The sequence below is a fragment of the Prionailurus bengalensis genome, chromosome C1, assembly GCF_016509475.1.
Source record: "Prionailurus bengalensis isolate Pbe53 chromosome C1, Fcat_Pben_1.1_paternal_pri, whole genome shotgun sequence".
In the NCBI taxonomy this organism is placed as follows: domain Eukaryota; kingdom Metazoa; phylum Chordata; class Mammalia; order Carnivora; family Felidae; genus Prionailurus; species Prionailurus bengalensis.
The window spans coordinates 154624442-154638914 of NC_057345.1; the positions used below are offsets into that span (position 1 = coordinate 154624442).

Consider the following 14473-nt stretch of genomic DNA (forward strand, 5'->3'; position numbering starts at 1 on the left):
CCTTCACATTCCCACATCTTTGAATGTGGTTCCTCTTGCCTGACTAAGGCACACCCACACAGATGTTAATCCTGAACCCAAAAATCACCTCTTCCGTAACACTTCACCCAATTACCTAGCAGTTACTTTGCAAAACTTTGTAGCAAATGATTTTATCATTTGAAAAAATAACTATCCTCCTGATTCCTAAGGTGAGATTTTTTTTTTACCACAGACATTAGATAAGAAAATCTTCATAGAAATAAGAAGACAGCTGAATAGATGATTTTCTAAAGAGCTACTGAATTTAAGCATTTTTTGCTTCATTTCTACCCTGATCTCTATTTACATTCTAAAGGCATTTAGTTTATAAATTACAATTAAAAAATATGGTTAAAATTTTTAAAGTTAAGAAAGCATAGAAATGTTTATTAGTTGGTTGGGAAGTGTTAATTTACCTAACCATTGAGTTTACTAAACTTCCAAGGGGAAATAAAACCCTTCAAGTAGATATAGGAAAACTTCTCAGTGTCTCATATATCTCAACATAAAATTTGCTCTCAAGGTTACTTAAATCGTTCGTCTGATTACAAGCAACAAAATATACAGTCTCATGTTCAATCCCCTTTGCTTAAAACTTCATTTACAGTCCACATGAATAAAGCAAGGAATGTACATATTTTACAGCTATGAAAAGTAGTTTGCAGGAAAACCACATATTGCAGAAAAATGTGGGAGTAAACAGAAGCAAAGACACACCTAGAACACTGCTTTGAACATAAAGAGTATAGAAAAGAACTGAAATATATTCTCTATAAAAAGACACTTTTTAATTTTTATTTATGTATGTATGTATGTATGTATGTATTTATTTATTTATTTATTTATTTATTTATTTTTCAACGTTTATTTATTTTTGGGACAGAGAGAGACAGAGCATGAACGGGGGAGGGGCAGAGAGAGAGGGAGACACAGAATCGGAAGCAGGCTCCAGGCTCTGAGCCATCAGCCCAGAGCCTGACGCGGGGCTTGAACCCACGGACCGCGAGATCGTGACCTGGCTGAAGTCGGACGCTTAACCGACTGCGCCACCCAGGCGCCCCTAATTTTTATTTTTTTAACTATAAAGTGTCTATCTACCAAAAAAGTATCAGGAATTCCCCAAGAGAATCCCAGAGTCAGGTCAAGAAGATACATCTAGTTACAAACCCACGAATGCCACATAAAGGTCTTGTTGCTATTTAAAAAAAAAAAAAAAAAAAAGTTCAAAAATAAGTATTTGCATTCCCAATACATGCATTCAGCAAGCGCCTCTGGTTGGGCCTTAGTTAGTCAGGACTTTAAAGTTTATGGATGATTTATTTGCCTGAATATGAAAGCTACTTAAAATTGACACATTTATTCTTTACAGCATCACAGAACTGTACATAATCTCTTCCTAGGGCCAATGTTACTAATAACATGTTATTCATCTTATCACATATTAGTAACTTAGTGACCTTATTAGTAGATGAGGTGGAAAAGGACAAGTAAGAGGAAAAATAGATGGCTCCCTGCCCCATCCTAAAAACACAAAACAAAATTACGCACCTTATCTGTTTCATCCACACTCAAGGATTTCACTACACAAGAAGCTGGCCTCTCCTGGATGTGAGCAAGGTCCTGCGGGGCGCTCTGAGACCCTGGCATTGGAGGCAGTGGAGCCCGCCTCTTCTTGGGCGCATCCGATGGCAGCGTGTTTGAAATGTACGGTTTGGAAATGGTATTGGACCTAGTAAAAGCCGGGCGATGCTTACTTACTAGAGGAGTTGCAGGAGCACTTGCAGTCTGACAAAGAATGAAAAGGCAAAATCTTTAGGTAATTTCAAGATAAAAAGCACATGCAATTAAAAAACAGATGAGAAGAATCTTAGAAAACATGGCATAAGAAAATTTTTACCTGTTCCCGCTTTTTCTTACTGCGTTGAAAAAAGCTGAAAAAACCTTTATTGTCTTTCTCCTTCATAATGTCTAGGTTTTGTGATATTTGGCAGGATTCTAAAATAGAAGAGAAGGCTCTTACTTTTGTACATGGAGTTGTATATGTTCACCTCCAAGTTTTCCCTTGAAAAGCTTATCAAGTGATAAAAGCTACTAATTATGATTGACTACGAACCATGCACTCTGCTTATTCAATTCTCAAAGCAACATGTAAATTTAGTATTATTGTTCCTATTCCAGAGAAGAGCAATCTGAAGATTAGAGAAACAAACATACATACTTGGGGCCAACAATCAAGAAATGACAGAGCTAGGACATAAACTCAATTCTTTGTGACTCAGAGTCTGTGTTCTATGCACAATTACCAACATCTCAGAAGTAAAATGGACACTTTGAATTAAATGAGATATGAAGCTGTTATCATACAGTTTGAATTTTTATTTTATCTCAGAGCTAAACAGTTATGAAATACTGTATTCTCCAAAACATGATTCATTATTACTTTATTAAGTGTTTCAAAACATTATTTCTTTAATCTGATGGTTCTCAATGAAGGGGCAAGTTTCCCCACTCCTGTCCCCCAAGAACACTGGATAATGTATGGGGACAATTTTAGTTGTCACAACTGAGGTAGGGCAGGAGAACGTGCTACCAGCATCTACTGGGTAGAGGCCAGTGATGCTGAGCACACTACAATGCACAGGACAGCCTCCCAATAACAAAGGGTTATCCGGGCCCAAATGTCAATAGAGCCAAAATTAAGAAACCACATTTTAATCAGAATGGTAAATGTCCACCCTCATGATTGCATATTAACATTCCATTTTTCCAAAAAGTATTTCCTAATGTCAACTAAAAAGGTCTACAAACAATGACAAATCTAGTAGTGCTGAGGAACCCTGGCCCAGATAGTCTCTAAATACCATTTCCCACTAAAAGAGGACCACAACTGCATACAAATGGTTGATTCTTTGTGATATCAAGGATTGTAAACATTAGTCTGGAATATCTAGTCATAGTAGACAGAAAGAAATCAGAGTCAAAGGGGGTCATTTTAAAAGGGTACAGGAACCAATCTGACATGGTTTTTACTGACCAAAGTCAGGACAACTTGGGCATCATACGAATAACTCAATAAATTGAAACATTTTGCATACGTTTAATTCCATGCATTTATAATGATACTGAAGAAAATAACATCCTCGCTGTTTACCTTTGGGTACTGCTAAGGAACCAGTCTGTTATGTTAAAAACTGATGAAGGAAAAGAGTCACACTTTTTTTCATGCCTCTTCTGAATCAATTCTACCCAGGTAGACAAGCTGATATGGGGAAATTTGCTGTTTCAGAAATATCTCATCTCAATTAATAACTAAAGGAATATTTGCAGATCATGATTATTTTCCAACTCCTAGTCAAGATTTAAGCAATGATTATTGATGGCTAACATCAAAAATGGTTAACTTGCAGGGCACCTGTCTGGCTTAGTCGGTAGAGCATGCAACTCTTGATATTGTGGTCCTGAGTTTGAGTCCCACATTGGGTACAGAGACAACATACATACATACATGTGACTCGCTATTATGTGGCTGCTGATGAAAGTACATAATACCACCTATGAGGTATTCTTGCTGAAAATATCTCACCCAAATCTGATCAAGTCTCTAGTTTTAATAGTCAATGTACAGGAAATAGAGATGACCAAGACGCATGTTTAATTGCACCAGAGGATGCAATCAGCAAAATTCTGAATGTGGGAAACTCAAGAAAACAGAAGACCTGGTTTCTTCAACAAATGACTTGCAAATTAAAAAAAGAGAGAGAGAGAGAGAGAAAAACATGGAATGGGGAATCTGTCAGTTTTAAAAAACATTTCTACTAAGGAGCACATATGCATTTTATGGTAAATCACAATATAATTTCAGTGACATTTGAGACACAGTACTATATATTGAAATGGTCTAAACCACGACTTAGAGGTAAATGTATAGTCTTAAATACATTTAAATCTTAAATACATACCTCTTTCTTAGGACTAAATGCATAGTCTTTTTATTTAAAAGATATGTTTAAGGGGGCACCTGGGTGGTTCAGTCAGTTGAGTGTCCAAGTTTGGCTCAGGTCATGCATGATCTCATGGTTAGTGGTTCGAGCCCCACGTCAGGCTCAGGGCACACAGATTCCTTGTCTCCTTCAGATTCTGTGTCTCCCTCTCTCTCTGCCCCCCCCCCCCCACTTACACTCTGTCTCTCTCTCCCCCAAAATAAACATTAAAAAAAAATAAAAAAGATGTTTAAAAATAAATTATGACAAAATAGGGGCCACTCCAAGAAAGCAGACATAGTTAATGACAATAAATATATTAATCCAATATGCCTCAATAACACATTAAAGGAGAACTATATTTCTCAAATGCAAACTTCATAAATCTGATGCTTGAAACATTAAGTAGTATGCTCTGTACAATGAGTTTACTGACAATACTAATAATGAATGGATAGCACTTTACGGTTACAGATTTTTCACATGCCTAATTTCTTTCCTATAACAATCCAGTGAGGTAGGTATCACAAATTATCATTCTGAGTCCTTTTTCTAAGTTAGAGAATGTAAAGAAAAGGAAGCAGAATCTAGTATCTATTCAAAGATATGTATAATACCTTTGACTTTTCCTTTTTTTTTTTAGAAATGCTATTTCATCTTAAGATAGACTTTTCTGCTAATTGAATGTAGACATACAATTAAATTGAGGTGGAACAGTAGATAGAAAATTCACATGGTGGTACAGTGCAATCAATATAACCAAATTATTTCTTAAAGCAATTTCTAGGCACTTTGCCATTCTCCATACTACTTAACCTAAGTCTTCTCTTACAGCTCTATGGAAGAGATCACCACGAGTCAGAGTTAAACACTAAGAAACACAAGGGCTTCAGCTTACTTAGAAAAAACAACTCAAAAACACTGTAGTTTCCTGTTTCCAGAAGAGAGACTCTAAATAACTGCATACAAAGTTCTAAGACTTCTGATAATATCAGACAAAATTAGCAGGCAGAGGCATTTAGAGCATTTCTGTTGATCTTGTGGATTGTGACACTGTAAAATGAGCTTTCTTAATTTTCCTAGTCCAATCTCTTAAGGTTAAATTCACAACTTTTAATACCCTGAATAAACCACATATTTTCTGGGCTTGGAAGGGATATCACAAACCAATGCATTAAACACCTCCAAAATGAGGCAACAAGACTATGGAATTTGCTTTGGGTTGTGTATGTAGAGAATGGCTAAGGTAGAAGCGAAAGCTATGTTTAAGTACTAGGATGTTGCTACTGGAAAAAAGCCCATTTTTTCCCCCAATCTATTATTATAGAAGTGGAAGGTGAGATCCCGACAGATAAAAAGCTATTCACCCTATCAACTTGCTAAATGAGTTTGACAGCTAATGCAGTTTCAGAATTTAAATGCCTATCCCCTGATTATTAGCCAATGTATGCTTTATGATCATAACAGTTTTCAGCTCCTTTGATTAGCGTAGTCTTTATGATAGCCACTAATAACAAAGAATCACAACATTACTTATATAGACTAATTCTTGGGACTGAGAGGCTTACTGTGCTATAGGAAAATTGAAAGTGGTAAAGAAAGAAGATTCCAATAACACATAATGTTTCTTAAGTTTCTTTTATTAAGTTTCTTATTTTTTGTAATACGTTTATTAGGTTTCTTTTTTTTTTTCAGTAGAGTGGTAATTATTATAGTAATAAATTATCTGAGTCTATTCTTTTTTAATGGAGGAAAAAGGCTTCCAGACTTTATTATTATAGGCTAATTTTTAATAAAGTTTCCCTCTATGAAAGTAATACATTCCCATTATAAAATTCTGCACTATAAAGAAAAGGTTGAAAAAAATTACCCATAGCCCTACCAAAAGGTAACCAGTATTAAAATTTTTTATGTACTTCATTTCAGAAATTTCATGTAAAAATTTTTTTACATACTGTATTAAACTCATTTAAATGCTTTAAAAGCTAATTTTAGCATAAGTATTTTCCATGTTATTATAGAATATTCACAATTTAACACTGCAAAAATTTTCAATAATGAATATACCCTGGTTATAATGTAAATAATCTGAGATCCTTTCTTGGTACCACAAAACTATCACCAATTGAACTTAATAAATAAACCAGAAAAATCGTTTTTTCTTATATGAGAGTCAAAAATATGTTTCTCACATTCTTAGGATGATATTAATTTTTAAGCAGTTATTGAATGTAATTATTATATTAATTTCAGAAATCAAAGGTTGGGGGGGGTTCTTAATTTTCAGGAAATGAGAGCCAAAAGTTTTCTTACAGAATGTACACATTAGTAATGTTAAGAAAACAGGTAAATTAGAAGCTTATTTTTAATTTATCCAATAAAAATAGAGATTTCATGTTATAATTTTTTTCTACTGATTCATATGTCTTACCTTGTAAAGATGACTTATTGGAGGCAGTAACAGAAGTGGCTACAGAAGGAGGGGGTAAAAGAGGGTAAATTGACTGTAAAGATGTTTGTTCAAGTATAAAACACCACTGAGTTGAAATAGCTGTCTATGGATTATATAAATCCACAATTTGAGGATGAAATTTGAAGTGCTCCACGCACAGGGGATGTAAGTAATCATCCTTCACTAAACTTTTATTTCCTGTGAAACACATGTTGAATAAATAAGCTTGCATTTATCTATTAGCATAGAAACCAACATAACCTAAGGTCTCCAAATTTTAATACGTTAAATTATTTCTACAGATTAACACTGCCAGTTATTTTTATTTAGAAAAGTTTTGGAGTTAGATTTTTTATAAGCCAGTTGATTTTGGGAGAACCTAGAAAAAAAATCTTTCCAGAAACTTATAAATTTGAATGGTAATTAAGACTCAGGCAAAACCATGGTGAGTCTACAGTAATTCACACTTGATTAAAACAACAATGAATTTAAATGTAAATTTTTATTTTCTGTTTAAATCTCAAAGCCACAAAGAATTAAGTTAAATCCCACCAAAAACTATTCATAGGTTGATGAAAAAGTGTAAAATGTGAATCACAAAGAAGAAAGATAAGTTTTTGTTCTAATTTCAAAAAATGAAATCAAGTTAAATTTTATTACATTTTCTCTTATTACCAATGACATGTATTGACCTCTATTTACAGGATCCATGAACTTGTTATTATGAACTTCAGAAACTCTATTCACAAACACAATACATGCGCTTACACGAAACTCCTGTCAAGTGTATAAAACAAAGAGTCTTCCTTACCTCTGCTGACATCCATGGCATATAATTCTCTTAGTCCCAGGTCATTAAGAGATTTTGTCAAATCAAGGGGCTCCTGAGATTGATAATCCTTCAACAACAGTGTATGCAGTGGATCAAACTCACATTTGCTGCATATAATGGGGGCAAGTTCTTGAAGTGGTGCATGTGGGCTAACTCTCACTATCGTCTTCTGCGTTTTCTTAAAATTGATCACGACTCTCACAGTTTTCTGAAACACAGAATAATTCCATAGTTATTACCATAATTTATTTACTAAAACATTCCACAATGATATCTATAATAAAGAGATAATCTACAATTATATAGTCTTACAATAAACAGTAATTTTCTATTTTGGTGTAAAATTGTTTTTTTTGTCCTGAAGCATATTCTTAAAAATAATTTGTTTATTAAATAACCTAGATTAAATTCATAGGCCTTGTAAGGTATAAGTTGGTTTTACATTCAAGAGGGAACATAAAATACTATTGATATTTTGTTTTGTTCCCTAACATGTTTATAAGTGAGCAAACACCCATAATAATAAAGAGTTGCACATGTTCTATTTTATGTTTCAGCTGAAGAATATTTATCTAGTGGTTTGCCAGTTGTTTGGATGAAAAAAGTGGTATTTGGGTTAAAATATAGAATTTTGTACTTCTCTATTGGAAATAAGATAAATGAGATAATCCATATAAAAAGCTTAGCATAGGTCTGGCACATAAATTATCAACAAATAAACATTAGCTATTGTGATTACCTGTTGTCACTATTATTTGACAATTTAGATATCTAGTTATAATTAAAATTATTGAAAAGATTCTAAACATATCATTTTAATATAACTGAATTTATTCCTGTATATAAATGGAATTCAGAAACATGTTACCATGCTAAATCTACAGTTTGTAGATTCTCAAAGCTTAACATGTATTCATTAAACTATAACACAATGTATAATCCCATGCTATAGCACAAATATTTCCACCTAGATACATACGTATCTAGATGGAAAATAGTCCAATGTCCTAATTAATTCTTAATGTTAATATTTTATAGAATACAAATGTTTTAATACTGTAAAGGAATTCTTAAATTTTTAATAAAAAGCTACATAACAATATGAAGAAAATGTGAGAATATATACACTCAAGTCATATGTAAATAAACTATGAATTTAATATATAGACTTTTATATATTCCCCGAAGTTAAAATGGTTGATGTTCCTAATGAAAAAATAGTTCTTGAAACTCAAAAAATTCTATCCCTATTGCTTATAGAAACAGAACAATTTTGTAAACAAAGAAGAATTGTTAGAATCATCATGGTTAAAAATTTTTGAGAGCAAAAAAAAAATTCTGCTTAAAATTCATATAATACAGAAAACTGAGTCATTATATAGCTCAAATTAACAATTTAGAATAAGTAAAACCACCACTTACCAAGTACAAAGAAGCCAAAAAATATTTTAATTCTTAAATAAATTTTCATTAAAAGATTCTAAAACCTTCCTCTTTTTGAAAAAGTTAGTTAAAATGTAGATAATTTATAATTGTCAGATTCTGATATGGTTCTAGAGATCACCTTAGAGCATCTAAAATCTAAAGTATTCCTCAAATTCTAGTTAATCCAACGATCAATAACTAAATGAATCCTAAATAAAGTGGCCTAGGCAAACAAGATAGCCATGCTCACATCAAATTTAAACAGAAAGTCCATTTTTATTTCATTTGAAATAAATACAACCTTCAGTTAATGACTCAAAAATCAATTTAGTATTTTTGCCAGAAGACATCAAAATCTACAGTGATGTTCTTACCTCTGGTATTATAGGTGTAGGTTTTTTCTTATCCAAAACTTTTGGCTTTAAAATGACTTTCTCCACCTCCAACATTCCTATTGGTGTGTTTGGCTTAAATTTAATGGGGTTATTTTCAGCTGACTGCAGATCAATTGTGTAACTTGATGGGTTTAAGTGATACTGTGCACAGAGGAATATCAACAAGTCCATCATAGGTTTACTGTAAAACAAAAATAATACTGATCTCATAAGTCCATAAAACAATTTCATTAAATGTTAAAGTTATTATTATCCCTAGCATTTTTCTTAGGGCCTTGTTTTCAGTAGATAAAACAAGGCTATAAAAGAGTATGTGTAAAAGGAACTTTTTTTCCCCCACTGCAGGAGGTGTGTACCTGGAGGAGGTGTATACCTGCAGGAAGTGTATGCCTGGACTCCAAGCATCTCTCTAACTATAAGATATTTAAGTGGACAAAATTATAATAGTTAAAAAAATCCTGATTAATATTCAAGAGAGCTTGGGTCCTAGTGCTGGTTTAAAAATTACGTATATTTTTTTGGGGGGGCGCCTGGGTGGCGCAGTCGGTTAAGCATCCGACTTCAGCCAGGTCACGATCTTGCGGTCCGTGAGTTCGAGCCCCGCGTCGGGCTCTGGGCTGATGGCTCAGAGCCTGGAGCCTGTTTCCGATTCTGTGTCTCCCTCTCTCTCTGCCCCTCGCCCGTTCATGCTCTGTCTCTCTCTGTCCCAAAAATAAATAAACGTTGAAAAAAAAATTTTTTTTTTAAAAATTACGTATATTTTTTATCTGCCAAGTTGTCATCATATTATACATTTTAAGAGAAGAGAAATCCTTTCCTTACCCAAGAGTACCTTGCTAGATGCTCCTTCACAATATTATTTTGAATACCAGCAGTCTTTTGCTTATGAACTGGTTGTGCTCCAAAGAGCTCATAAAAACGAAGCCATTAGGAACCACAACCATCCCAGGGTGCTTGGCTGTCTCAGTGAGTAAAGCATGTGACTACTGATTTGGGGTCATGACTTCAAGCCCCATGTTGCACAAAGAGCTCACTTAGGAAGGAAGGAAGGAAGGAAGGAAGGAAGGAAGGAAGGAAGGAAGGAAGGAAGGAAGGAAGGAAGGAAGGAAAGAAGGAAGGAAAGAAGGAAGGAAAGAAGGAAGGAAAGAAGGAAGGAAAGAAGGAAGGAAAGAAGCAAGGAGGGAGGGAGGGAAGGAAGGAAGGAACAAAGGATGGAAGGAAGGACGGTAGGAAGGAAGGACAGACCACTACCACCACCCTTTGGGCTTTAGAAAGCACAATGAGTATCTACATGAAGAAGCCCACAAAATTCTAAAGAAGTGTATAGTACAGATTTCTTAATTCATTCAAATAATATTTAATATATTCTAGGCCCTGGAGACACAATAAAAGTGTTAACAGTATATCTGCTCTCACAGATCTACACTACTAAATAGACTAGACAAAGTGTCAGCAAACTATAGTCTGCAGGTCAAAGTGGGCCCACAGACTATTTTTGTAAATAAAATTTTATTGGAACACAACCATGCTCACTTGTTTACATAATATCTAGGGCTGCTTGTGTGTTACAAAGTCAGATTTGAGTTGATGTTATAGAAACAGATGGCCCACAAAGCCTAACATATTTCCTACCTGGCCCTTGACAGAAAAATGTTATGGGCACTTGTGCTGAAACAATTAGAAAGTAACCACGTAAATGCATAATTTCAAATGGTGATTAAGTGTTACATATTACTGATAATATAAAACCTGCTTCTATAGGAAACTGCACATCCAATTTGACAGCAAAGACACCTCCCAAGTTTTTGCTTCCCTTACCACAGACTCCAGTTGTTAACACAGATTGTGTTTCCATTCACACCAACAATAGAACAATGTGGTCTCTGAGTCTTTCTTAATTAGCAGCCCTCAAGGAAAGAATACTGAAGATCTTTTGTATTATGTGATTTCCTCAAATGTCTGGAGGATCTTAAGCTGTTAGTTCATATTGAAGACTGAGGCACTAAAACACTCTGTAAAGGCCTATTTTCATGGATTAGGTATAGGTTGATGGGCTTCATTTGATGGTAATTAGGTGGCCAATTATTTTTTTTTTTCCATGGGGAAATATAAATGTCAATAAAAAGCTCTCCAATTTCTTGACTAGATATGAACCTGGGTACTGGCTTTCAAGAACTTGACAGGGAAATGAGGCTAGGAGTCTCACCATTCAGTCTGACATTTTAAATTTTGTACATCTGTTTTCATATGCACCTCATCTCCACTCTCCTTCAGTTTTTCCACAGAGGCAGTCTCCTCCTGGAAGAGGGTTAGTTGTCCGCAATGTGTGGTCTTGAGGTTAAGCATTTTACATAGATTCTCAAACCATCTCCTGTGTTCATTCCCCTACCTCACCCTTACCTCCTGTGGCTATTGCCCAATCGTTCACATCCCTTTTCCTTTCCCATATACAAGTAGCACCCCACTATACATATATAAAGAAAATGAATAAAAACTCTAAGTCTCTCCCTAAATTAAAAAAAAAAAAATGTTCTCTGGAATATATTTCAGTCCTTAAAATATGTTCCCTAGGCCTTTATTAGATGATTCCACAATAATAAACTTAGGAATTTTATGTCCTCTTGAGCTATCTAATATATATAGAATATATAAATATATATTCCATATATAAATTTGTCTATAATTGCCCAAATTTTGGCAATGAGTAGGATATATTAAATTTCATCCACAGGAAGACTAGCTAATGGTATTATTCAAGTTTATTTTTTGGTAACATACTACTATCTTGAGAGCAATTTAATGCTACATACCTATTCTTGACTTGGAAACGGTATCTCCTTTCCCTGATAGTAAATAAAGTTAAAAAGGATCAGGTAATGTCTAGGTAAATACAATATAATTCCAGTAAAGCTGGGAGAGAAACGAAATTTCACATTCAACCAAAATGGAGAGCTGTCCACTACTGTCTATGAATAAATGATCATATGTTCAGATTATATTTCTCTCTGTATATATAAATGTGCCATGTAACAAATGCAAAAACACTGAAGCTTACACTTTAAACATTTTTTTACTTCTTAAATGTACAGTTCTTTAGAATCTCTTCCAGAAATATGCAAAAGTTAACAAGATAAAAATATTTATTAGTGCCACCATTTTCATCCTATGTACAAAAATATAAACATTTAAGGAAAACTATATTTTCCATTTTTAAAAGGTAAGAATTTAATACTTTTTATATACACTTATTTAACCTTGCTAATATGACTTAATAAAGTATTGTATTTTTATCTGTGACATTAGTTTTCTAATTTAATAAATGAAGCACATAATGGGCCAAGAATATTATAATAATGGCCTATTCCCTCAGTTTGGTCATCTACAATCTTTGCACACTATATCAGATTTCATGGCAAAAAGGCTGCATGCTAACTAGATCTATGTCATGACTTTTAAACTGAACACTGCCTAAATATTTTCTAATAAAAATGTCTTTGAAAGGCAACTAAAAATCTCAGAACTTCTTTATCACTATTCTCTCATTCTAGAATTCCATTTAATTCTTTATTCAAGAATTCCAGGAGCCAATTTTGTCTTGAAAATATTCCTATTTCCAGACGGATAAAAATGCAACAGACCAGAAAGTTCTATAACAGATGCAAATGCAGAAGGGAATTTAAGACTGCATATGATAATGGTATTCCAAATTTGGGGGGAAAGAACTGAATTTTCAACAAATGGTATTTGGGAAAAAAGACTAGCCATCTGATTAAAAAAAAAAAGTTATATACCCGTTTTATGCCTTACACTAAAGTAAATGCCACGTGGACAGATATATAAATATGGGGATATTACTCTGGGCGAGGGGAGGTGACAGAAAAGAAATCCATCTCCATGTAGCTTATGTTCTAGATCAGTACTGTTCAACTGTTCTCCAACATGGAAATTTTCTACATCTCTGCTGTCCAATACAGTGACCACTCACCCATACGCGGCTAGTAGGCGCTTGAAATACACTGACACAGTGGGCTAACAAACTAAAATTTTCATTTAAACCCAGCTTAAATGACCACAGGTAGTGGGTGGCCACTGTATGGGCCATAGTAGTTCTGGTATGTCGGTTCTTAAAGTGTCATGCCTGGGCCAGCAGCATCAGTATTTCTAGGACCTTGTTAGAAACACAAATTCTCGGGGCGCCCGGGTGGCACGGTCGGTTAAGCATCCGACTTCAGCCAGGTCACGATCTTGCGGTCCGTGAGTTCGAGCCCCGCGTCAGGCTCTGGGCTGATGGCTCAGAGCCTGGAGCCTGTTTCGGATTCTGTGTCTCCCTCTCTCTCTGCCCCTCCCCTTTTCATGCTCTATCTCTCTCTGCCCCAAAAATAAATAAAACGTTGAAAAAAAAAATTAAAAAAAAAAAAAAAAGAAACACAAATTCTCAAGCCCCAGTCCAGATTAGTGAATCAGAAACTCTGGAAGTGTGTGCTTTGACAAACACTCCAGCCAATTCTCCTGCATATGCTAGTTTCCGAACCAGCAATCTAAAGAGGCTAAAGAAACAAGGAGAATATACAGTATAACAGATAATAATAAATGTTATGATGAAAAATAAGATAACAAAGGAGGTTAGGAAATGTTCTAAATGAAAAAAAAAAAAAAAAAAGACAAAAAAAGACATTAGAACAGAGACCTGAATGGAATGGGCTATCTGGGGAAAGAAAATTCCAGGCAGAGTTAGACAAGCTGCAAAGGCCTGGGGGCAATAGTGTGCTCCACAAGTTTAAGGAAAAACAGAAAGCAGTGTGCTGGGGTGAACAAGGTAGACTGAAATCAGAGTGACTTGGGACTTTACCAAGTGAGAAAAAAAACCACTGGAGTTCTGAGGAGTGATGAGGTCTACCTTACATCTAAAGGGATTATATGCTGATTGTTGTATTCACAATAGCCTGGGGAAGCAGTTACAAAGCCACTGCAAAAATTTAGGGGGAGATGGTGGCTTGGACTAGTCAGATTTCAGATATATTTTGTAAAGTGTTGACAGGATTAAAGCCGATGCCAGACCAAAAGGATAAGAAGACACAAGAGACAGGAAAACGAGTTAAGCAGTAGAAAGAGGCCAGGATTGCAGGAACACTAGAACGTGGGAGGGTTGCTAAAAGGACCCAACAGGAGGCCTAAATTGCTAATTTAAATGATTTGCTATATGATACATTAAGGTCCTGGTGCTTACAGGAACATGTTAAATCAAGAAAAGAAAGGAAATTTCAAAAGGTATAAACATTAAAAAAAAAAAAATCCAAAAATAAGATATATAGTCAGAGCCAGGGGAGAAGGCTCCAAGAACATTAACCCTTGGGAATCCATAATAATA

The 14473-nt window shown here is 34.6% G+C and overlaps 1 protein-coding gene across 11 annotated transcripts in view; it reads right to left on the reverse strand.

Annotated features, from left to right (window-relative positions):
- COBLL1 (cordon-bleu WH2 repeat protein like 1) overlaps nucleotides 1–14473 on the reverse strand; it is a 172198-nt gene that overhangs the window by 42277 nt on the left and 115448 nt on the right. For 7 of the 11 annotated variants that reach the window (XM_043576926.1, XM_043576920.1, XM_043576918.1 and 4 more), the window contains 5 exons: nucleotides 9085–9286; nucleotides 7265–7493; nucleotides 6433–6471; nucleotides 1919–2016; nucleotides 1570–1806 (listed from right to left, as the gene is read on the reverse strand). In XM_043576926.1, coding sequence (XP_043432861.1) covers nucleotides 1570–1806; nucleotides 1919–2016; nucleotides 6433–6471; nucleotides 7265–7493; nucleotides 9085–9286 — 805 coding nt within the window. The remainder of the gene's footprint in view (nucleotides 1–1569; nucleotides 1807–1918; nucleotides 2017–6432; nucleotides 6472–7264; nucleotides 7494–9084; nucleotides 9287–14473) is intronic. The other 4 variants (XM_043576922.1, XM_043576921.1, XM_043576928.1 and 1 more) reach the window with 1 other exon arrangement.